Genomic DNA, 26,427 nt, shown 5'->3' with positions numbered 1-26,427 from the left:
GCCAACTGTGGGCACAGATCTTCCCCAAGATCTCTGGGCAGAGCTGGAGCGTGCTTTGAAACGTTTTGAACTGGGTTGCATGTTAATGAAGCAGTCGCTGGCTTTCCAACCCTTCTGCCCCTACCTCCATCCTCTACTGGCCCTGAAAAGAAGAGCAGAAGGACTGAACAACCCCCCAAAAAACAGTTAATGGGGAAGGAAAGGGCCACCATGGGTGGTGGTGGGGGTGTCAGTCCAGCCTGGCCCATCTGCCTGCCAGGGAGAAGACGAAGGCTGCGGCCTTCTGAGATGGACCTGCCATAGGAGAGCTGTGCCTGAGCTTTGTCCCTGGGTTGGGAGCTTTGTCCCTTCATCCCTGGAATAAAGGGTAAGTCATAAATATACTGCCAGGCCTAGGACAGAGAGGGCACCGGTAGGCAGGGGAATCGGTCTGAGTTATGATTTGCTTTGTAAAACACAAGCAACGGTCTTTATCACACGAGCCAAGAAGTTGTGCAAGTCTTACAATAACTCAGCTCTAATTCCTCTTCCGTTCCTGGCTGCGAGGCCCCGGCTGTGTTGGGGTTCGGCGTTAGGCAGCAGAAGGACGTGCTCTGGCCGGTGCAGCCTGGGTGCCCCTCTCCGGGCTGTGCGAGGAGGGAGCAGCTGCTGGCTGAACCCACGCACGTGGCCAGGCGCTTCCTCTGCTGGACCGAGGGGAACGTGCAGCTCAGTCCTCAAGGCATCTTCCTGAGCTGCTCACTTTCCACAGAAACCCTTGACAAGGTACATCAGGCGAAAGTGAGGGATGAAGTGTAAAACCAGCTCCTAAATAGCCTAAAATCTCAAGTGTCAAGCACAGGCAGCTCCCAATGAGAAAGTTCAACTTTTATGACAAGCCTTAACCAAAAATCCTGTCAGTTAATTTCGGAGTAATACAAGGGGCAGGTTTTTTTTGCCCGTTTCTGAAATGAAGGAGCTGTCATTTGGGGCGACTCAGATATACTCAGATATACAGGGTTGAGAGGTAGCAGCTGTCAGAGCCCAGCGCAGTCTCTGCACACTGGTTTAGCCAGACTCCAAGATGCAGCAGCAGGTCGGTGTCATCTTCTCCCCTCGCTTTCACGTGCATGAGTACTGCAGATGCTACTCCTGCCACGACTGGTAACTGGTAACTTCAGTTCACTGGTTACCAGTGAAGTTCACTGGTAACTTCAAAATGCAAATTAGTCCAAGAGAGTGATTTTCCTGATGACCCAAACACAAATACAATAGTAGAGTGATCTTCACTTCAGTATTTCCACAGGTTATAGTACGACAGTGTGATATTGCACACCTAACTCATTCTTCTGCAAAGATACTGCATCTATGCGTTCCCTCAGTTTACAGTCAACGTTGAAGGCACCCACCCACCACCCCAAGGAGACAAGCAAGACCACATTCTTCCTGGTCTCAAGAGGTATCACAGAAGACACCCAACAGTATGTTCAACTGACAAGGTAGTCAGGCTGTTCATAACACATTAACCTCCCCCCAAAAGTAAAGGTCAAAATATCAAAGCTTACTCCAATCATGGTTTTTAACTGAGGAAAAATTTCTTTTTTCAGTGACAGCTGCACCAACAGGTGTCTCTTCTACACAGGTGAATTCAGGTAACTTGTTCTCAAGCTGCAGGTGTTTTTACAGCCTACATGTCCAAATATTAGCTTTATCTTAACCTAACTTTATAACTGGAGTTGAACAAGACATTCGATGTACTACACTATTTCCGTAACAGAATACCATGTGTGCATCTGTTTGAAAGGTTTATTTCTATCTTCATAAATACATTATTTTCTAAACACTGTGCAAGGCACCAAAAAATTAAGTAAAATCTTTTCTTTTAGAGTATTTTAATCTCTTTTGACTCAATGAAGTAAATAAGAATCTGAAACCAACTATTTGCCAATTACAAGCCAGCAGTTAAGGCAGGTACCATTGATACAGTGCATGAATTTTCTATTGCAGTCATTTAAACAAGCAGCGTTTTACTATAGAAGTGCATATACAAACCGAATTCCAAACACCAGCAACCCAAGATAGGCACCTAGTTATGAAATCTCCTTGTACGTGTAGTAGAATGCCAAAAGTTCTGCCATAAAGTGCAAAGGCTATGGACAATAACACTTTCTTTTGAGCATTTTGATACCAGTAACATAATACAACAGCTAAACATTTATAAATGTGGTTTCCATTACAAAAAACATGTTCCACATAAAAGCTTCATAATACAATCCAGAAACAGAATTTGTGCGTGTACATATTTAAAAAGTTGAAGCATACTGGCATACTTAGGTACCGGGTATATATTCGCTGACCTCTACAGACACGCACTAAGTTTATAACCGATTTACATGTACAGTCAAAATCATTCCGCTTTGAGCACCGTGATATCCACTGAGTTTTTCCATTTGAGTGACGATGTGCGACATCCGCCCTGGTAATCCGCAACCGAGCATTGCCTGTAAGATGATCTGGTTCACAGCTCTCACCCAGCCCTCCCCAATAAATGGAACCTAAAATTAGTGTCTTCCCAAGACAAGCACATGTCAGATGTGGACAAATACATTCATGGTCCCAAACTTAAAACAACTGGTAAGAATTTCACAGTGATCTGGTTAAGGAAGCACAAAGACAAATGATTACATTTAAGATGAAAATTGCCTTAAAACTCAAATGAAGCTAAACTGTTATATGTTGAGAAGCTAAAGGAACAAAGTATTAACCAATTAGAAAAGTGGCTCTTTCCCAACTAATAACAAAAAACCTACAGCAATAAACTTAGGATCCTACTGCTGCAGCAGCCTTTGAGGTAGGTGGCGATGGCTTAAACCGAGGTAGGTAAAGTCCAAACTTGTTTTCAATCCCTGCAAAAGTGGCAACTGCCAATTTATAACCACCAACATGGTCAGGGTTAGGAGCAGGGAGTGTGATCCTAGATTTAGGAACTGGCTCTGATCCAGCTGGTTTTCTGCAAAATAATAAAAATAATAAATTAATTTCCATAGAGTAAAACCAGTATTCACAAAAATCTCCCCCATAAAGTGAGCTGAATGAGACATCTGAGTATGCCTCCCAGTAACTAAATTAAATGCTACAATGTAATGAGAAATACCCTGTTTTAAAACCTGCTGCAACAGTCAAGAGCCTTCATGTTGATTGAGTATGGTCAAATCCAGATAAAGTTTGTAGAGCATTAATCAAAACTGCAGTGTGGGGGAGCAGGCGTTTGTAAGTCTCTGCTGCAGTGCACAACCAATCCAGGAACCTAGCAGAGTTTAAGCAATTTTTGTGGTGGCTTTCAAACTACTGTCCCCAAAGCTTTGTAAATGGTCTGCAGCTGCTCCTGGGACCACGTTAAACAACAATATGCACATCCATCTGTATCGTCAACAAAGACAGGAGGCAGAGCTGAAGCTCCAACAAATAGGTTTTGGACTTGGTGTCACCTGTAGACTTTTTTGGATGTCAAATGCCCTGCCTAATCAGGGGCACAGCTCCTCCACCAAATTAACGAGGACTAATGCAGAGCATATCCTGACCTGGCAGGCGTCACATTTCCCCTGCAGTTATATCCCCAGCCCATTATTTAGCCTCTCACTGTCTCCGTTTACACTAATACAGGTCCCCAGCTTGAAACATATAAAATGTGGTAACGTCTTGCTGTGAAACAGGTACTGGAGTATCATCCTAACCTCCACCAGTGTAGCGTGGCTTAAATATTTACAAAGCCTTTGCAACGTGTCCTCCGTAATAGCAAGACCCTGTCTCTGACATGTCAAGGAGCACCAAGACCCACACAGAACCAAGTGCAGCTTCAGGGTCCCAGACAGATTCAGACACCACATACTTACACTCCCCCGAAGTCCACGTAAAACCATCTCTGCAGTAGCTCGTAAGTCACCAGAGTTACACCAAACTGAGGAGAAGATCGAAATACACGAGCTTGAAAGAAAAGAAAAGAGTTCGTAAGTGACAAAAACCACAATTAGAAATCACGTAGTAATCAAAGCTCTTTCACACACCTCCTGCTCCTTTCCACAGAGCCTTTGGACCTTCCTCTCGAAGGATCTTCGCAAAGCAGTCTACAACACCGCTGTAGGTGGTCTGTCCTGCCCGGGCTGCCACCTGTAGCCTTGTTTTGATCACATCCGCAGGGGTCACCAGAGAGGCTGCAGGCATACCTACGCAATACAAAAATCATCAGGTGGGTACCACCGACTTGTCACATAGGCTACACACCTTGTTCACCCAGGGGTAACCGTGCCTTTCGTCCTTATATCAGGAGAATCGAGCCACATTTGATTTAAGCAGAAGCTGAGAAGGAGAACAAGCAACAAGAGGCAGCCGTTGTGGACGTGGCTTCACGCAGAGAAAGCTTCTCCTAGAGGAACAACCGTATCCCATGCTTCCTGCCAAGCTGGGAGGCACGGGCTGGATTTTTCAGCGCTAACCAGAAACTTGCATAGTTAAGAAGCACAAAGTTTTTGGAGGTGAGGTCGATCTTTCCCTTTCCTTTTCATGCCTCTCTGTGGTTCCTGGCATTCTGGTTGCACACTGTGCTAGAATAGCTTGTACACGCACCCCCCCCCCCCCCAGTGCAGCAATGTCACTGAGAACCAGATAATGCCATGCACGCTCGGCAAGGCATGAGAGCTAAGGTTTAAAAAAAGGGTCATTCTTCTCATTAGGAATGGCAGACTGCTCAGCTGCAAAGCCACAGCTGACATCCTCAGCAGAACACTTGGAGGAAGACTTAAATTTACCCTGGCAGATAATCAACTGAAAGCAAAAAATACCAAATTACCAATGGGTGGTATTTCTAAAATCATTCGTATCCAAACTGGGGCTGCCCATGTTTAGAATTGAAAAAAAAAAAACAAAAACAAAAAACAACCCAAAAAAAAGCACCGAGACTGTACCCAGAAGACACTGTCTCTTATGGTTTTATTACTTTTCCGTTCTGCATCTGTTCCAAACCAACTTGGTCAGATGTAGATGCATAAATCTCCTTTGCTTTTTTTTTTAGGCTTAATAATTCTGTAACAACTTTTGTCCAAACCAACATGGTCTGGCTTCAAGCACCAGATCACCCTTCCTGCAGACTGCTCTGAGAGATGTAAGCGTGTGCATATCACCAAAAAAAGAACTCCTCCTCCTCTCCTGGACCCCCCAAAATAACACACAAGCTGAGTTTGCACAGTGGTCAGTCTGGGAGGCAAGTGCTAAAACCCGGTAAAGGTTTCTGAACTCCAGAAATGTTGAAATTCCTCTTTGCTTAGCCTTACCCACACCAGGATATTGGTTGAGTCTTCAGTTTAAAGCCGGACTTTTGTCCTTCAAAAGCCAACCAGGGTTTTCAAGGAAAACCAAAGGACATACTTAGAAACAATTCTGCTTACTACACGTTGACTTCCATCTCCTTATTCCTCATTCCTTATTACCGAGGATATTTTGCAGTTAAAGATGTTTTTAATCCTGTTTTTAGGAGCTATATGTGCAGGACAAAAGACTTTACAGACAAATAAAAATTTACAGGTTGCTGCCGTGAGGAGCTTACAATCGAAATGAGACAAATGGCACAGCAGGAGCTGGCAATAAAAAAGAGGAGTGAGGGGAGGAGAAGGAAGTTCATGGAGGCAATAAGCGGATGGAGCAAATTAAGGAGAGATCCTGTAGCTGATAATAGAATCATCTCAGAAAATGCCGCGGCACAACAGGTTGAGACATCTGGTGAACAGTGAAAATCAGAAGCAGAGCAAGCTAGATGACATGCATGTTGCATGTGTCCCTAACAACAACAAGAAGGAAGAAGATATACCCAGCACAAGCAACACCCACTGGCAAAGGAGGCAGGTGCGCATCTGAGCACAGCCAGCTCGAACATCCCAGCACCACCGGGCTGTGGAAAGGTGGCGTTTCCCACACCCAGACAGAGCCATGCACACGTCTGAAGTCCGATGACCACGTAAGATCCCTGGCCAGAGCAGAGACATCAGCCCAGAGACCGAGCCAGCGTTTCAGAGGTGGTGGGGTTTTTTGTTTTGTATTCCCCTTGACTTTCTTGTGGCAAAACAGCAGACACATACACCCCCACCATGCTTATTGTACCCAATAAAAGAAATTCCTTGTTTTTGTAAACAGTACAATGAGTGTTAAATCTTTAACAGTGTAATTTGCTCATGAGAGTTAACCTAGGATGGGATTCACAGGAAGCACTGGATAAAATTCACATTATAGCTAGTTTGGTAAGCCATATCAGCAACAATAAAGACTGCTTCTGTGCCTGAACTTCAAAGGGACGGTTATCTCAGTCTGCAATCACCTGACAATGGCTAGAAAGAGAAAAATAGGAAAATCTAAGAAATGACTTGGCTTAAAAATGCCAGCTTATGTTTCAAGTCTGTAAATATGATCTAAAGTTCAAAAATTGTTTTGTTCCACTAAAATGGGTGGGAAATAAGCTGGCTGTAAGCTCCTGTTGGGGGGCTTGGAGGCTGGCTCTGGTTTGGGGTGGGGGAGGAGAGAGGACAAGGTCTTTTTAAGCACCAGTCATTTGAACACAGCTGGTTTTCCTAGTGCCAGGTCGATTCCTCTGGACTATGAGCTACTGAATACTGAGCAAACCCAAAGAGCTGAAGCTATATGCTTCAACAAGACAGACTAACTGATCTGCACCATCAGGCTTTGGCTATATCCTAAGCCCAGATACTGGCCACAAAAGGTTCCTGGCTCTTCAAGAGACACAACCCTGTGTATAATCCTGACCAAGAACAGTTTCCCCAGGGAGAAGAAAGCTTAAAATCAAACGAGAAAACACAGCTAAACCACCAACCACCTATCTGTACCAGATTCATGCCACTCCATCATTTTTCTCACCTGGCACATCGCAGCAGTCTGTCAGGGGCCACGCTGGAGGAAGAACTTGGCTGCAGCTCAGAGAGACCAAGCAGCCCCCAATGAACACGATGGAAATACCTGCTGATGGGAGCCCTCCAGTTTGCTACACACTCCCCCAAAGGTCTCGTCGTATGAATTTTCAAGCCTATTTTTTTCCTGAAGGGAAAACCTTGGACATAGCAGGAGCAGGACTCTCAAGCTGCCCTCTCCAGGAGGCAGCTACCAAATGGTGGTCCCCTTTGGGTGTGGAAGCTGGGTACTGTGCCAGGGACCAGCTACACAGCGGACACAAAGGCAAGCTAAGCCTACAAAGCCTTTTTCCTCCATCTTTTTCCCTGAGGCTCTGGCACACTCAAGTTAAATGCATCTGTGACAAGTTAAGCATGATTTGGCTCTCCTATCCACTATGTAGCAGACTAGAACAAGCAAGTGCTCAAGATCACACTCAGCATCTCTGTCATATCTGGATACAGTAGGAAGCAGCAACCTATAGCACAACAGAAAGGTTTTTAAGCTTTTCTGTTTTGTTTAATATAAAAAAAAAAGTAATGGTAATATCCTTACAAAGCCAAGTAACTGCATGGGATACTGTGGGTAGCAAGTAATTGTCATTTTGTCACAGGCTATGTCATTGTGTTCGGAGGGCTGTACTGCCAGCATGGCTTTTGGACTCCACATACCAAAATTAGATTCCTTTGATCATAAAGGATTTCACAAATGCCGTGATTTTATTTATAAACCATTTCAACAAAACTTTACCAGTCAGCCACAAACAAAAACGGCACAGGAACTTCACAAAGAAAGATGATATATGGTGACAAAACATCAGCACTTAAATCTTTCCCTTTGTTTTTCCTCCTGAATTTTGTGATTATACCAGGAACTTACGGTATCTTTATTTTTAACATTAGCTCACTCTACAGCATGGTAGCTTTCTGTTACTTGGGCATAAGGTTCCAAAATGCGTATAGCTCTTCAGGGCTTTTCAAAGTTTTCACTGCCATAACTATTGCGCTGCAGGTGCAATACAGTGGCATGCAAAAAGAAATCTGGGCACTTACCAGCAATTGATCCAGCCAAGAGCAGACTTCCAGGGCTAACTCTCCCATCTTCATTTGCAAATGAAGCTTTCAAATGAGCATAACAGGGGAAGTAAATGGCAGAGAAGGGGATGTCACGCAAAAAACACGCCTTAGCACCCTGTGTTGAAAAAGAGAACAAAGGTTTGAGAATGAGCAAATTTAATGATGAACTATGAACACCAGAGAACAGACCAACATCGTATTTTTTTTGTTTTGTTGCAAAGGGCTTATAGAAAAAGCAATTCCTTCTCTCAAAATTTTGAGAGATCCATCTATTTCACCCTGCTGAGGAGTGTCTGTGTATTGTTTCTTGGTTCAGTAATTTCTGTCTGTGCTAGTTTTGGCTGGGGTAGAGTTGATTTTCTTCATAGAAGCTAGTATGGGGCTATGTTTTGGATTTGTGCTGGAAACAGTGTTGATAACACAGGGACACAGCTGGGACAGCTGACCCCAACTGACCAAAGGGATATTCCACACCATATGACGTCATGCTCAGCATATAAAGCTGGGGGAAGAAGAAGGAAGGGGCGGGACGTTCAGAGTGATGGCATTTTGTCTTCCCAAGTAACCGTTACGAGTGATGGAGCCCTGCTTTCCTGGAGATGGCTGAACACCTGCCTGCCCATGGGAAGGAGTGAATGAATTCCTTGTTTTGCTTTGCTTGCATGCGTGGCTTTTGCTTTGCCTATTAAACTGTCTTTATCTCAACCCACGAGTTTTCTCACTTTCACCCTTCCGTTTTTTTTGGGCAAGTGAGCGAGTGGCTGTGTGGTGCTTAGCTGCCAGCTGGGGTTAAACCACAACACTGTCATTGTATTTATCTTGTCTACTTGTTCTTCCTCACTCCTTAGTACTGTAGTTATTTGCTGGTAATAAACGTCATATGTTGGAGTAAACTCTGATAACACCTTTGCAGAATTTTAAATAGTTGACATTGTAGCCATGTACCTGTAGTGGGAGTTTAGGATGCGTCTGAAGAAGACTGAGCCACAGGACAGGTCTGTCCCGTCTCATTCCCACTTACAATAAATACTTCAGGGAAAATCTATGCTGACATTGCAATTGATAACGCAACATAAATCGAGAGAAAGAGGGAAAGAAAGAGAGTAGGGCCATAACACTAACTCTTTCACAGAACAGTAACAGGATGATTTACCTGTGATTTTTGAAGTACAGGTGATCTGTGATACAGTTTGTTTCGAGTAAGTTTCAGCTCTTACAGTTAAATTAGCCTTGCTATCAATTTTCTAAGTGGTACAAACAGCCAACGAAGTTACCAGCAATATAGCTGGCTTCAAACCTAAGAGGGTGGCAAACAGGCAAGGAAAGTTTTGGGGTAGCAGCAAGCGATCAACTGTTTTTCAAGCAGGGGGAAAAGCAAAAAAGCCACTAGGGAAGGCAACCAAAATAAAATACCAAATAATATCCATGTTCCAACAGCAAAAGGGACTTGCGATCTGCCTTTCCTCAATATAGAGATCCAGAGGACACCAGAGCCTGAACATAGCAGGACTGAGACCAGCAGGAAGGCACAAACAGGAGGTAGCTTTGGAAAATGGGTAAAATCTTCCGAGCTTGAGAAAGAAATGGTTGGCGGATGAGCCTAAGCCTCTTCTCTTTGAAGCGAGGGTGGAGTTGTGGTGAAACTGCTCGAGGTTCATCCACGAGCCCTCCCGGGGTGCCCTTGTTACTGTACTTCTCTTGTATGCAGGTCTACCAGAGCATGGCTCAGTGCCAGAACATTTCACAGGGGACATGCTAATATCCACAGAATTTAATTAAATCTAATGATATGCCTGGACATATCTGTAAGCTTAGCTTGTACTAGAATAGCAGTTAAAATATAGTGCTTATCCAAGTTGGATGCTGGTTATCAAGCAAAGACACAAGAGCTGCAAGGTGTCAAACTGAAAAGTTGCCTTTCAGTGAGGCAAGGCGGGGGCAGGCGAGCAGTGTGATGGGAAAACCAGGTCCTGCGAGCCAGTTCACAGGAGATGCTAGTAAGTGCAGTTCGCAGTCGGAGAATGCCTCTGAGAAAATAAAGATTTATCTAAAAACGGCCATCAGATCTTCTAGTCACTTTCTGTGTGTCACAGACTCAGTTACCGAGCACGGTGAGCACAACACGCTCTGCTCCAACCCCAGCTGCTTTCCACCACACTTTCTCAGCTTATTTCTTGACGTTTTCAGGCTGAGAACTGACCGCTTCCCCTGACAGTCCATTCGGAGGTAAGTGAGTCCTGCTGTTAAGACCCTTTGCCTTGCTGCTCAGCTGGACTTGTCTGATTTATGCTGCCAGTCGCTGGTTCTCGGTATGCCTTTCTGGATACACTAAGGAAAATGCCATAAAGGAACTCCGAGCGCTGCCGTTGCAGCCGCTCCGCTGTTCGCCCGCACTGAATGGGGTTATCAGCCACGGAACAAAGCGATGCTGGGCTGGATTCTCCTCTCAAAATTGCCTGCAAATCCCATACACTTCACCTTGAGGGCACAGAGAAGGTGAATCTTTTGTATTCACGAGAGACACAAGAATTCTGGCCTCTCATGCGCAACAGAAGCCCATTTTACAGTTTGCCTTTAATCTTCACATAAAAAGGAAAGGCTAGGGTTTTACCAAGTTCTGTATGAAAAAACAACTTTTTAATGATCAAATGTCTGTACTGTATTTACCTCACAGAAAAATTATGAAACTCACTAACGAAACATTCACAGACCAACATGGTTTCTTCAAAGATTTATTTTTAGAGCATGCTTTTCCTCAGAGCAAATCTCCTTGCTGCCTTCGCCCTCAGGGCACATTACTTTTATTTTCTTTGCAATGTTGCCATTAAACACTGCGCACATTTTTTCCCCCGCATTTTTTTCATACTCTGAAATATCTTAACATAGTTAAAATAACTTACAGAAATCAATAAACTCCAAATGCGAGCAACTCTTAACCCGAGCTGCTAATACTCCTCCCCCTTCATTAAGAGGCTCTTTTTCATGGGGCAGAAATGGCATATTGTTAATATCACTAATATATGTTCAGGTACGCAGAGAGGGAGGGATGTCCATCAACTTAGTTGGCTCAGCGTAAACAAAACCTGGATCAAAACTTGGATCCACTTTAATAATAACCCAGCTTGGCTCCGGTCCAGCATCGCAACAGTCTAAAGTTTCCCCCCATCGTTCCGTTTAAAGTCTGGGAAAGCATGTTTAAAAGCAGGCCTCATTTAACTTCAAGTTAATCATCCGCAACCAGCCTAGGCCAATTAGGAAGGCTTAGGGAGATTGGCCACAGTATCTTGAAAAGCAAAAGAAACATTTATTTTAGTTCTCGCACCTTTTTGATGTGGACAACGTGCTGAAAGCCAAAAGGAGTTTTAATCAATCCCCAGAAAGCTGTAAGGATCATCCGCCCGAGTTTATTCTGGCAGCCAAGGTGCAGACCTGCCAGGCATGAAATTGTTGGGAGATCCTACACACCATGACATGCGCCTCCCTCACACAACAGCCAGTTGGCTCCCATCTTCAATCTCTTTAATAACCTTAAAGCTCTTAATCTCGGATAGTATCTCACTGAATAAACCAACTGAGGAAAAAAAACCCTGATTGTCAAAGATTCAGATAAATCAGCCCAAGTCAGTGCTGGGGCAGGTTCTTTAGCATGCTAATTCCTGCTTATACCAGCTCTACCTGCAAATAAGGCTCTAAACAAACTATTTCTACTACAAGGGGAGGGTAATTATACTGACAAAGGCACCTCTGTGTCGGGTTGGGCAGAAGGAGCCGGCAGGTCTGGGAGACGCAGGCTTAACCTAGTCTCCTGCAGTGAATGCACATTGTCTAGTGCAGGGGGAAAAATGCCAGACGGGGGGGACCTAGCAGCATTCAAGACAACAGTGGTGCACCTTGTCTGAGAGGGTTATTTAATGCTCCTGGCACCTGTACTTACAGCCACCCCCTCTTTTTCTCCTTTACAGGTTTAGAATTTATTTGGCATGTATAATTGTTATTTTGATCCTATAGCTACAAACAATAGGCAGCATGTCATTTCTTCATCATTTTGCATTCTTCTTGGGTTTTGCTACAGACTTAACCCTTTGGAATCAGAGCCCTAACAGCACCTAACAGGTTTTGTAACAGTCAGTCAAATATAACTGGCATTCGCTTTCAAGGGCTGTAATTTCTTCTACTGTAAAATGACATTGCCTTAAAAGCTGCTACAGGTTTTTATTCAGATATATTTATACCAACCAAAATATGAAACTGATTTAGCACATCGTTAGAGGAATAAAATGCTAATTTCAAATGCTGTGCCAGCAATTCAGATTCAGTTTGCAGACAAAAATTATAGCACTTCTTAGTTGGAAGGGCTTTTTTTTGGTTATTTTCAAAGAAAATTTCTGAAGAGCAGGTTCTCGCACATGAGAACACAGTTACAAATAGGCATGGTGGAGGCAAATTAATGTAACTCAAAACTTTTACTACTCTGTTTCGTATGTTTATCATCCTGCTGTAAACCCACAACGTCAAGAGGTGAAATACCTCAGCTGTTATCAAAGAGACCAGGTGGGAGCTTGGTACACATCCTGTCACCTGAGATTACACTTTCCAGGTCAACACACCAGAAGCCTGTTTATGAAGTTGTCAAAAAAAAAATGAAGAGACTTTTGGAAGCTTTTCTGACTAGTTTTGGAAATGCAAACTGTGTTGGCGATATCAGCCAAAGCACAAATCTGAGCTAAATACCTTCTAGTAATTGTAATCATAAACATTACCACAACCAAAGTATCCTCTCCTCAAAGAATCATTTACTACCGCATTATTTACCGTCTTCTTGGGATCAGAGAGTAACTTTGTTGTGCAAAATTATGGAGTGGCACTGTCTATTATGCTGCAAAGCACTATTCAGAATGATTACTTATAAAAAGAGTAATATTTATGAAACATTTTATGGCAGATATTATATGGATATGAGTTTCTATGATGTACAAAATAAGCAGGTGTACTTACAATGTGTATTTACATAAGCGCTTTAAAGATGTCTTTTGAAACCAATAGAATTTAAATTCAACTGACTTTAACGGGACTTTATGCATATTACTGTGTGAGACAGGCAGAACACAGAAAATGTATTAGCTAATCTTGTACAATTACTTCAATATTCAACTGTGACCAGAAATTAAATAAAATCTGTTAAAAATATTGAAAACCAGACATGTATCCTTTCCCATTTCTGCCAACATAAATGACATTTTGCGTTAGGTTAAATGATATTTTCCCTGACTGGGATATGTTGTCTCTATATTTTTAAGAATCACTGTCATCTACAGAACATCTGTAGCTAAAGAAGAATTTACTAGTCATAAGCTTCCATGCCCTGGTGCTTTCACAGCAACAATTACTGGCAGAAAGAAGACAAACAGAGGAAACAAATTCCTTCTGCAAAAGCGCTGTTATATGCCTCCCCAAAGGAGCAGCTGGGTTTTGAGAAGTACAGTGTTTTAAAATACTTATTTACACAAGTAGTTCAGGATTTTAGACAAAGGCAGAAAAAATATTTGTTTTCTAGCTTTAAAGAACTACAGGGCTTCAACCCAGCAGTTAGCTTAACGAGCTGTATGTGTCAAATCTTTTTATTGATGGAATTAACATGCATTTTATTTCTAAGATGCATATCATTACAGAATTGCTAGTATCTGAACACCCAGTGAAGGTGCAGTGAGTCTGGGAGGAAGCTTTGACTTTAAATTATTGTACTTATTATGATGGACAATTAGTTGAAGTGGAAAAAAAGGTATCTTCTTCCAGACTTACTGGTCTTTAGTCCTTTGGTGGGGAAGGAAGAGAAGGAGAGGAGATCTAAATTATCTGACCTGGACCTCTATGCACCGTGATGGCAATTTCCCCCCAAATAAAAACTTTTAGAGTTACAAAGGTACACCAAGATAATACTGATCTTCAAGGACAGTCTCCTCAAAGCACTAGGATGGTCCATTCCGCTGTGCAGAAGGCCGAGCAACCATGTCAGAAGGCCAGCATGGACGAACAGGAAACTCATGATTGAGCTCAAATGAAGAAAGTAAAAAGGAAGCAGAGGTGGGTATGGGCTATCCAGGAGAAGTACAGAACCACTGCTTGGGCATGCAGCAATTGAGTCAGAAAAGCCAAGGGCCACCTGGAGTTGGATCTAGTAAGGAATGTGAAGGGAGAGTAAAAGGGGCTTCTGTAAGAACATCAGCAGCAAAAGGACAACTAAATAAATTGTGAGGCTGTTGCTCAATGGAGGCAGGAAACCTAGTGACAAAGTACATGGAAAAGGCAGAGAAATTACTTTTGCCTTGCTTTTTACTAGTAAAATCTGCCCTCAGGCCTCTCAGCTCCATGAGCTTACCAGAAAAGTCTGCAGGAGCACAGCATTACCTACAGACAGAGCACTTAAGCCATCTGCACATACACAATCCACGAGACCAGAAGAGATACCTCCAATGGTGCCGAGATAGCTGGCTGATGTCGTTGTGAGGCTGTTATTACCTTCAAAAGGTCAAGTCAGTCAAGGGGGTTCTGATGGCTGGAAAAAGACAAATATCACACTCATCTTGAAGAAGAGCAAGAGGGAAGATCTAGGAAACTACAAGCTGTTTGGGCACACCTCTGTCTCTGGGAGGTTTATGGAGCAAATGCTCCTGCATTTCCAAGCATATGAAGGGCAAGAGAGAGATTGGGAACAACCAATATGGATTTACCAAATCATGGCTGACCAATCTGTTTGCCAGACCTGTGGATGAGGGGACAGCAATGGATGTTGTACACCTTGACTATGAGCAAGGCTTTTGAGATGGTCTGCTATACTATCTTCATGGCTAAATCAGTGGAACATGAGCTGCACTCTCAGCAGATTAGTGGATGATACTGAATCGGGGGAGTAGCTAGTGTGCTATAGGGCAAGGCTGCTATTCAGACAGACCTTCACAGGATGGAGAAATAGGCTGACATGAACATCATGAAGTTCAACTCAGCAAACGCAAGGTCCTGCATCTGGATTGGAATAGCCCTATGCAGCAGTACAGGCCGAGGCTGAGTGGCCAGAAAGCAGCTTTGGAGAAAAAGTTTGGAGGGTACTGGTGGCCAAGTTGAGTATGGGTCAGCAATGCCTCTTTGCAGTGAAGACAGACAGCCACACCCTGGGTTGTAGTAGCAAGGGTTCCAGGGAAGTGATTATTCCCTTTCATTCAGTACTAGTGAGACTGCATCTGGAGTCCTGTGTCCAGTTCTGGTCTCTCCAGTGCAAGAAAGACATTGCCACACTGGAGTGAGTCCAGTGCAGGGCCACCAAGTCAGCTGGGTGGCCCATGGTGTATGAGGAGAGGCGAAAGGAACTCAGTGTGCTCAACTCTGAGAAGACCAGGCTAGGGGGAGACCTTTTTGCTCTCTTCAGCTACTTAAAGGGAGGGTGCAGGGAAGACAACTCTTGGAGGTGCACAGTGGAAGGATTAGAGGCAATGGACAGAAGCTGGAACATGACCAATTCCAATTAGGCATTAGAAAAAGGGTGAGGGTTTTTTGGTTTTGTTTGTTTGTTTTAAACCATGAAGGTGGTCAAATACTGGATCGGGTTGCCCTCATGACCTCCAGACTGGCTTTCAACACAAATTATTCTGATTCTAACATCACGTGCACAAGCAGAGCTGAGCACAGAGCAGAGATCTCGGCAGAGTACTACTGTGAATTGTTTTGTGTCACTAGCACAGGAGAGCACCACGTTAACATGCCAATTAATGACCCAAAAGAATATTAACCTAACTAATACAGAAGGGCATCAAAACTACGCAACCCAGCTTCTCGGTGATCCTCAAATGGCTATTCACTTGGACTAGAATGCTGGGATAATTACGATCATAATCAATACAAGAGTCACTCAGCTGGATGCAAAAAGGGTTTACATAGTATTTCCTTTGTTAATTTGTTGACATGAGACATAAGATTTATTTGTCTGTGCCTTGGTTTTCTCTGTTAATGCAAGACAGGAACACTGAAATTACCTACATCAGGGGTGTGTGGGCATTTTATTTTAAAGCCCACAGAAAGTGCTCCATAGGTAGAAATTAATACAAAATACAAGAATTCAAACAAGAAGCAGTAGATCTTGTTAAGACATGCAGGAATTCGCCTCATGAAGCTAAGACCGACATACGTAATTCTTTGCATCTTCTGGCTGCAGTTATAATTAATGAAAGTACATTCTTCCTCGCTGACTACTATATGGGACTCTTACAGATTTTCACCTGAATTTCAGCATAAAAGATTCATAGAAACTAAGCAGAGCATGCTGGATTGATCTATGGTGGTAAGAACAGCTTTCAAGATGATTTCTTTCTAAACTGGGAAAAGAGAATTTTCACTGCAGTCCTTGCAATGTGGTAAACGAAACAGCACCAAAGCGGGGCAAGAGAAACAGAAAAGCCAGTGTGCAGCAGACTGGATGACCAGTCCTGATTTAAGAGGCTTATAACTTATCAACACAGAAGTAAACTCACATTGACAAGCAATGGAAACACTTCAGCTCTACTATGAGCTTGCAGACTGACTGGATACAAACTGGATACAGACTGACTGCAGATACAAACTTCTCATTCATCACAAAAAAATAACCGCTTAAAAATATCTGTGCTCCTATTTTGAAAAATTATCATTATGGTAATATTAGTTTCAAGTTAACATCACGTCTTCTGGGCTCCGTTTTCCTGTTAAATATGTGATATCCCTCCATTTATTCTATCTCTGTAACAAGCCTATTTTCTCCACTGCTGGCAGTACAGACAAATCATTGATCTTTGCTCTCCATGGATTTCACCAGCCAACAGTTAGGTTGAGGGAATCCCTCTTGTTCCCATCTCAAAGCAAGACCTTTAAGGAAATTCTGTAAGCAACAGAGGATCCTGTCCCTCTGTACAGCTTCTTGTACCATCCTGCTCACTTGGCCTCCTCTAGACAGTGGCCATCTTCACCTTTTCCAGGGATGCAAACCTACAGGCACTTGATATCCATTAATCCAGACATCAGAAGTGAATTATTTAGGTGGTCAGTGGTGGAAACTGCTGTAGAAAACTGCAGTCAACCCTTCTTAGAGCAGTTTTACAGGAATTTCTAACAAGTCAAGTGGAAGAGGAGGAACATTATGGTCTTGAACCAAAACTGATGGAGTAGTTAGTTTTTGTTGGTTTTGCTTTCTTTCGGCCACAAAAGAAAAAAAAACCAACAGAAAATAAATTCAGGCCATACCAAACAGAAAAAAAATGAAACCAAAAAATTTTGTTATCAACTATGAAATAAAATATTACATTTAAATTTTGAATTGTTAAACAACTTTTTAAAGAAAACTTAGGGAAAAAAAAGACATCCATTTATTTCAAATGAAAATTCCTGAAAGAAAAAGTCTAGAATTTTGCTTTCAACGCTTGCAAAAGAAAGTTAATCAGTTGGTCCTAAATCATGGCTAAGATAGACCAGTGTTTAATCAGCTGGAATACTTACCTGAAGGCCCATTAAGCCTATAAACAAACTCCAAGATTCACAAATGAAACTGTTTTCTAAAACAAGTATCTATTATTCTTCTTCTTCTGCAGCAGTATGTATGGAGTCTTACTTAGATCTACTAAAATAAGCACATTCAGGGCTTGAGATACAAGCCTTGTGTCTTGGAGACACAAAAGACAAAGCTAAAGCAAAGACTTAAGATGCAAATGAAAGAGTTGTTCATGTTACGAGTGAACAGCATGAAAAGTACTGAAATGATAGACACAAAATCCTCATTCCTGTTTTATAATTTTAAAGCTAATTTGACTCGTTAAGAGTACAAGCATTCCAAATATACCAAGATATTTCAGTTATCATTAGTAGAACATTTATTATTATTTGATGTTCACTTGGTCCTGATACTCACTAAATTAATTTATGAGAAGCACCACCAGAGAAGGTAGCACCTACCAAATCTAGTCTCGTCTGAAATTCATTTTAGACCATTGAGGTCTCTGGGTAGCGTTTACTGGGGCTGGTCACTCTGATGCAATGAGTTACTAATCCCTGCCTGCCCTCACCAGCACTGCCAGCTTTAGCACAAGCATTCAGGAGAAGACTGCTTTTGCCTCTAACACTGCTGTTCCACAAGCACCTCAAGGCAGTATAAAACTCCTCTGATACAGACTGAATAGCCATGAAACTATTCCTCCCTTTGCCTGGGTACAAGCATTCTGAGGAGCTACAGGGTGAGCTGGTCTGGGTGCAAAATAAACGAAGACGTAAGGAGGAGGAGGCTTTAGTTTTAAGGAGTTTCCTGTTCCAGATCATTATGTGGCTGCACCAACACTTTTGCTGGCATACAGGAGAGGGGGCAGACAGGATTGCCATTTTTTTTTTTTGGCTATAGTGCTAAAGTGTTTGGTGGACAACAGCATAAACCTGCTCAATTACAGAGCTAGCCGTGACTAAGGGTGCACTTGGACATAAGACTTCTGGCGTGGCCTGCGCTCTGTTGGGTGGACGACTGTGATTGCCAGGTTAAATTCTCTAGTTTTGTCAAATCAGTCAAGTTTTTGTAGGCTATGAATCCAAATTGGACATACAAAAGGACATGAACTCAAGGAGCGTGGAGAGAGACAGAAACAGAGACAACAGAAGAGTAGAAACAAAACTGTGGCTTTTTTTGTGGAGGTAAATGGACTTAATGAATGAACCAACAAAACTGTGTAGCTTGTGATTAAATAACTGCCTGTTTCAATGCAACATAGTGCTGTAACCAGCTCCTGTTCAGCCATATTCCTTACACCAATATTCACCAAGTATCTACTCTAGAAAACAGAAACAATTCATAATACAACCCAAGACATTAATGCCATTTAAGAATGGAAAAACGTAGCAAATTCTGCTCAGCCACCAAAAGCAGGTATTCAGGAAAAAAATCTAAAAAATGCTACCTTTAGTAAACTAGTTCATCCCTCTCTCTCGTTTTATGTTTTATTTTTACTAGTCCAAGTAAAAGTCAGTGGCTGCCCTCCATTCCTGCACAGCCTCAGGGATGCAGACTGTGCATGCAGATCCATGTTTTCAGTTGTAAATGTTGACCTGATCAACACCATAATGCCATTTACTAGGAGTTTACACAATAGCATCAGCTTCAGTCAAACACCTAAAAAATTAGCAACTCAATTTAAAGGGAAAAACAACTCCCCATTAAATCCCATTCAAACCTGCAACTTCTCTCCAGGCCAAAACATACATACATCTACTCGCAGGCAGGCTTCCTCTTTGTAATGTTAACAGAACAATTTAAAAGGATTGGATGCTTAAAAACGGAGATGGAATTTAAATATTGTGGAGGAGGGGGATGGGGCTTATTTGATGGTTTTTGAAGCATCTTCAATTTACAGTTGCACTGCTGTAAATAAGAAACAGAGGAATACTGCCTGCTGCACTGGAAATACTGGGACAAATGGGTAGTGTGAAAGCTTTCTCCCGAAAAGTAGGCTGCAGAACCTGAAGAAACACCACACAGTGCTCTGCAGTACATGGCATTCATTACAGCTTTTGTTTTGATACTGTGTGTAATGGCTATCTCAAAGTACTCCAAGACCGTTCATACTCCCCCACACCTAGTCTCCTTCATCTAAAAGTAGAAGGCAGTATGTTAATCCTTTAAATTATTTGCAGCATGCATTCTATTAGATTCAACAGAAGATGTTTCTAATCTTGCTGCAGTCTAACATTAAACCTAACTTTACTTCTACATATTTACGTATCTATGTGAGGACAGTAATGTAGAGAGCAGAATTGTAGAGTTTGTAGTACACACCCACAAAAGCAGCTTTTTCTGATATTATTTGTGGCAATGTTCTAAACTAGCAAGGGGAAGTTTGCTTTAGTAGTTTATTTTTATGCTGGGCTCCCACTGTCTCTATTTTTTCACTATTATCGTGTTGCAATTAATTCTCATCACCAGATTACCAATGACATCTGGGAAAGCTGCTGAATCAAACACAGAAGAGCAAAAGCACAGCTCCAAAACTGTAAGCTCTATATCATGAAGCAGATGAAAATAAGTTTATTTTTACACCAGGCAGAACATCAGGATTTACAAACTAATCCTCAATGAACAATACTTAAACCTGCTGAAGTGAGAAAAGAAATCTTAGTAAGATCCACAGGAACCACATGGTCAAAAACACGAGACAGTTTTTCCCTTAGTTAGAAATGCAAAATGAAGATATAATATCACATAATAAGGAAGAATTTTTTTTAAAGTTCAATTACGTCCACCTATGAAAGTTTCTGAGAACAATGAAATGATGTTTTGATTTGAAATATTCATAATTGGTTTTTAATGCACGTATATATTAAAAAAAACCATACCTTGTAAAGACCAAAGAAGCCTAAGTCCCGTAATACAGTGAGAGCACTAACTCGTGGACCAGTAGTAATTTCTCCAGCCACCTGTAATCGAATCTTGACAATTTCCAGTGGATTGGTAAAGATCACTTGAGAACCTCCAGCCTGAAATTAAAAGTGGAAGGCAGTACATTAACCCGTTACATTATTTGCAGTGTACGTCCTGCTACATTTTTAATCTTGCTGCAGTCAGTTAAGCTATTAGCAGACAAGAGTTTTAGTATTAGTTAATAAACTGCAGCTCACAAGGTAAGAAACCTACCCGCCACCAGATGAGCGGTCAGGGAAAACAGAGGAAGCAGGTCAGCCACTGCAGGACACTGCAGTACATCAGACAGACACTAGCTCAATTCTTGCTGCAAGAATACATTCACCAACACCAATTTATGCAATACTGACAAGCCAAGAACATTGTAAAGCAAGTAATGAAGTGAAAAGAAGAATTAGTAACTAAGTAAAGAAACTGAGATGTGCATGCCAGTACTTAGGAAGTGAAAACATACTATTGAAGAGTAAAAGTCTGGCAGAAGCTTTTTAAATTTTGGCATGAGTTCTTAAAACAAAGAACACATGGATTCCAAAGACCAGAACTGCAGATACCTTTTGCATTTTTAAAACCCCACTGAACTAGCAGTTTCAGTGCCATTAAATGCTGTTTGATTCAAGAGTCAGCTCCACATCATTTGTGCACCAGGTAATAAAGAAGGTCTACAGACTGAAGGATTCCATTAATCAAGAACTGCTAAATGTTTTAACATGTCAGTCTCCATTTGTTGGGAAGACATCACTCAACTAATTTTGAAAGTTAGTTTTAAAACACAACAGTGACAAGCATTTTAGACTCCGCGTTAGTTCTAGTAAAGTTCATCTCATTCACAATATGTACTGCAGGGCATAACCTTTCTGCTACACTGACAGATCCCGAGTTAAAAATTTGAAACAAGAAAAAAAAGGTAACACGAAGGTTACCTAAGTGTATTCAAAAAATACTCATTCAAACTCCATCTGGCCCAAATTCAACAGAGCGTCATTCTAACTTCTGTCAATTTCTTAATTATGTGGCCCAACAGCTATGCCCTTCCCTAGGTTCTGAAATCACACAAACTATGCAAAGGGCAACCCTCACCCTCCCCACAACACAACAAGAACTATTTTTTTCTAGAAGGTAATGACTAAAATGAAATAAGCTGCATTGAAAAGCACTTGCATCTAGCCATGTCTAGTATGTAAACACTATGTGCACATCTTTTTTAAATTATCCAAATTTTAAAAGAATTAATCATAGCTCAGATTAACTATCATTCAAAATAAAAAATATGCACAGTAATATGGTTTAAATAATGTGCTGAAGAAATGGCAAATCGCACGAACAACTATACTTGTCTACCACTTAGACTGAGCATACACAGTGTGGTTACAAATTAAAGTCTTTACATAACCCCCAAAATATCCCAAATGTTTCCTATTTTGACCAGAAAAAGCATGCTCTTGTGTAACTCAACTGGTTTTGACTTTCAAATTGGCATAATTTGATTTAACTGCTTTTACCAAACCAGAATCCTGGTACATATAAAACTGCTATTCTTGTTGCCGTCAGAAATTAGACTGATAAATTATTTGGCACATATGTTGACTTCAGTTCTGCACTTAAACTGAAACATATTAAGTAAGTAAGCATTCAAAACAAAAAATTGAGACAGTTTCTTTTACTTGTCTACTCATCTTGCAAAGTCTCAAAATAAAAAAAAAAATCCCGGAAAGGTCTTTATGGTGAATATGTAATAAACATTTTGGTCTGTGTATTACAAGTACTAAGCATTCCCACATGCCATCACACGTATTTTCTTCTTAAAAGGATAAAATCCTAATTGCAGGTGATAATATTCATTTGCAAGTTTGCTATACCACAGCCATCCTCTAAAACACACTACTTAAAAACTCATACCAACTGATCTATGTTAGCACAAATAAACTACTTTCTCTCAGTATGATATTCTTGCAGTTAATTGTGCCATGACTCTATGGGAAGTGTTCTTTAATTTTTACTATGGGAAAACCATATTAAAATTTAAAAGATGAAAGCAAAATTAAGTTTAATTTTTTTATTATTATTATTGCACCAAAACACTGAACAATTTAAAAATCTATAAAAATGTTTATAAGTGAATGCCATATTTAAAGAAATCTGATTTTAAAGGAGAATAAAGGCAAATGATTTCTGAATTCAAACTAACGGGAAGTACTTCAGGTGCTAGCACATATAAATGTTTACGTTCGCACGTCCAACCTGGCTGCATCGACACTTGCAGCATTAGATGTTTGTGGCTCTGGGTAAATCACATAAGACTTCCTCTGCTTCAGCTTGCTATTTGAAAAATGGGGATGCTATTGTTTACCCACTTCATACAATCAAGCTCGTTGCATTCAAATTTTTAAAACACTGAGACCTGCATGCTTCAGGCATTACTAAAAAGACTATCGGTTTTGCTGCCCACCAAGGAGGTCTGAAGAAAGACATTGGAAATTTCCAGTGAAGCCTTTCCACAAAACTGTCTAGGTACTAGTCCAGAACTCCCTGAACAACCTTTGTCATCCTCTAAATTTGATCAAAGATATACTCCAAAAATCAAACGGTGAGTAACTGAAAGCGATGAGCCCGACAATACCTGACAAAGGGTCTCAGTAGGAGGGTTTCTACCACCTGCCTGCTTTGCGATGGAGTGGAAGGCCAGTTTATCAACCAGTGCAGAGGCAGTTCTGGTGGTAACAAGTACAGTTGCCCGGTGGGGAGCTTTTATCGCCCTGTTATTTAACCGTCTATGCTGGTAACTTGCAGCTCCTTACTCTCAAAATGAGGGGAAAGCAAACTGGAGATGGCTGCTATACTTTCTAATGAAATGATTTCTTGCTTGCCTAGTACTGGTAACTCCTATTGTGTTATTCATCATCACTGTATGCAAGTGTCTCATAAATATTAATGATATTTCCTCCCAGTGCTCCTGTGAGGAAAGTACAATGACTCTAGTTTTACAAGAAGGGGATCTGAGGTAAAGAGGTTAATTGTATGCCCAGCGTGTACGTCCCCCTAGCTCAAACACACGCAACTTCTAAGAGTCTCCAGATATCCTGATCTCCAAATCAGTAGCTTGAATCACAATAACATGGCTTCTGTCTTCTTTCTGAGTTTTTGCATAGTGAATGCAATGGAAGAAATCTCATTAATCTGTTTTTTTCCAGTCTCTTCAAGGTGCTAGTATAAACTGTTATGGAAAAAACAGACAAAACATCATCAGCACATCGTATCACCCTGCTCATTCATTCTGTTTGGCCAAAAGTTGAAGAACATTGCCTTCTTGTTTGCTAACTTTTGCAGTTGAAAGTGTATCTCATCTTAAAATTTTAAAATATGCTCCCAAAGGTCAGAATTTGAAAACTATTTTTTTGGCCAGAATAAACACAGTTTAAGCTTAGGTTGCTCAAGCTTAATTATTTCTCCACTAAGTGTCACAAAAATCAACTTTATCAACTGTTTAATACAGATAGCCCCCAGTAATACCATTTTTTCTATACTGAAGTTACAAACTTGAATACCCTCAACTCTGAATTCCTTATCACCTCTTCCAATCCTTTTTTAAAGAAACAAATAATCTGACTGTAAAAGCAAATCTATTACTTTTCAGTTATTATCATAGGATTAAAATAAAACCTGCAATTTTGAGTTATTTATAGGAGTAGATACTTAGAGGTACTGCATAATTATCTGTAAGGGCCCACAAAGGGCCCACATTATTCTGAAAGAATTTAACATTTGACCTAATCACAAGCACTTATGGTCTTGTTTGATGTAAAGCAAGAAAATAAACGGGAAATACCTACATCATCCAAGAACTCCTCATGCACACACAGCTAGAGCTCTGCATGCCTATAAAATGTTCAATGTGCTTTAACACATGAACAGCTAGGTATGCATCCACACACGTGAATTTTTAAAAACAAGCTGGTTTTTTTTTCATTTTTGCAGTTCTTCAACTCTGCACTTGGTATGATATCACCCAACACCTCTCGATGGCAGTATAGTCTTGTGCAGTAATACAGTACTGTCTATCACATGCCTCCTTCTACTTTCCTACTTCACTGAACGGAAGGGAGAAGTAGAAATAGTTGAGGTATTTTTTTTTGTCCGTGGGGAAATAAAACCCACTCTGTAGTGAAAAAAAAATTAGTTTAATAACAACCACTTAACAACACTCCAGTTTAAGAAGTCAGAATGTTTTCTACTTCTTCACGTGTTCACCTCGTAATAAACTTTACCTGAAAATAAACAGATTTTCACCCCCGTCATGACACTAAGACAAGAAATTCCTGTTCTTTTTCATGTAACTGCATTTTGTGCCCTTATGAGATTAGATAAGAAATGAGCACACCAGACCCAACTCTCCTAGGGCACTCACATCTCCATTTGAAAGGTTCGGGGTAGGTTCTGAAGAGAATACAGCTTGCAATTCAGGAAGAAAATTCTGTGTTTTCCATCCCAGAAGAAAGTACTAGATTCTTTTCCTTTCATTGCTACTGACCATCAACTGTTCTTGTGCCTCTAATTAACCTTATTACCTATTTCAAATCATAGCCTTTTTCCTGTTCCCAGCTATAAGCGTTTAGGGTCGGTCAGCCTAGATCTTTCTTCTGCATCCCATACAACTTGTCACATATCACCTTTTCAGGTTTCATGGATGAAGAAAGGATTACTACTGCTATTAGAGTGTTAATATTTCCCAACAATATCACCCAGGGATAGCAATTATGGCAATTAATGGCAACCATTAAAATACATAAGCAACATATTATATAATTATCCAAAATCAACCTCTGCAAAAGAAATCGTCTACAATGTCTTGGTTACTCATTCAATTTACAAAAAGACAAGCAGGTGCAAGTCCCAAAATTTTTAGTTAACTGTTTATCACATTCAGTCATACTGAATATCGTATGCTGTCCCAGGCCCTTACTCCTTGCCAGTTCCAGATGTAGCTTGTTTTCCCGTGCATTTGCTAGCATCCATTAATTCTAATTAAAGTCAAGGTTCCTAAAGTGCTGAGCACTGTACAGACACAAAATAAAGATTGTTCCCTGTCATTAAAAGAAAAGCTAAATTGAAAACGCACTCAAGGGATGCAAGAATGGACGAATTACCATCCTCATTGTATAATAAAGGGCAAGTAAGGCATAGAACTATTAAATGATTTACCCCAAAATCACATACTAACTCTACGACATAACAAGACTTAGAAGCCAGATTTACGGAGTGCCACTGTGGTACTTCAAACTACCTCTAAAAGTCTTGGTGTTTGTATGGCAAAAGATCCCAAGAGCATCAGATGAATTGTGTTGAGTTGCTGCAGAGGTGATTTCACTACGGACTTGCCTGTTACCAGAAGAGCTACTGAGTAACAGACATCTGTCCAAAGTGACCGTTTTCCTTATAAATTTCAAAGGTGACAACCTTAATTATGTGATGCTGTATATCAAGGGCAAAGCATAGTGGGTTCTCAAAAGCTTGGTCCTGTATTACTTTTTTTTGTGATAAAGCCAGGCTTCAAAAATCCAGACAAGCCTTCTCATGCTATTTTGTGTCCTCTCATCTGTGGTCCTATCTATACAGGACCCTGATAATGCTCTTTAGCAATGCGATTTCATATAGTAAATACCTTTTCTTCAGCTCATGAAGAGATTTCCTCAGCCCTCAATCATCTGCTTTTCACTACCCCAACCAGGCTAGCACAGAAACACTTTCATGCTGCTCAGGCAGAACTGTGTTTTTCTCCATCTAATCTTTCCTGTCTTCCGAGAACAGACTTCTCTTGGTCTGGCTAAGGTTTTGCTTTGGGCAGCTCGAACAGCAAACACTGCTAGAATCTCAGAGTCTTGTTAATGTCCAAATGTACACAAAATGTAAAGCAAACTCCTTCAAACGCTCACGTAAAAGTGCTCATAAATAGAATTG

At 41.2% G+C, this 26,427-nt stretch overlaps 1 protein-coding gene across 1 annotated transcript in view; it reads right to left on the bottom strand.

Annotated features, from left to right (window-relative positions):
* Positions 1–1,771: 1,771 nt before the first annotated feature.
* The window catches only part of SLC25A13 (solute carrier family 25 (aspartate/glutamate carrier), member 13), an 83,023-nt gene continuing 58,367 nt past the window's right edge, over positions 1,772–26,427 (bottom strand). Inside the window, exons 13-17 of the mRNA XM_009330493.1 lie at positions 20,391–20,531; positions 7,980–8,118; positions 4,044–4,202; positions 3,873–3,963; positions 1,772–2,989 (exon numbers count right to left, since the gene is read on the bottom strand). Of these exons, the coding sequence (XP_009328768.1) occupies positions 2,800–2,989; positions 3,873–3,963; positions 4,044–4,202; positions 7,980–8,118; positions 20,391–20,531 (720 nt within the window). The 3' untranslated portion in view covers positions 1,772–2,799. The remainder of the gene's footprint in view (positions 2,990–3,872; positions 3,964–4,043; positions 4,203–7,979; positions 8,119–20,390; positions 20,532–26,427) is intronic.

Source organism: Pygoscelis adeliae, unplaced genomic scaffold (genome assembly GCF_000699105.1).
Source record: "Pygoscelis adeliae isolate BGI_AS28 unplaced genomic scaffold, ASM69910v1 Scaffold27, whole genome shotgun sequence".
In the NCBI taxonomy this organism is placed as follows: domain Eukaryota; kingdom Metazoa; phylum Chordata; class Aves; order Sphenisciformes; family Spheniscidae; genus Pygoscelis; species Pygoscelis adeliae.
This window is presented reverse-complemented; position numbering and strand designations above follow the sequence as displayed.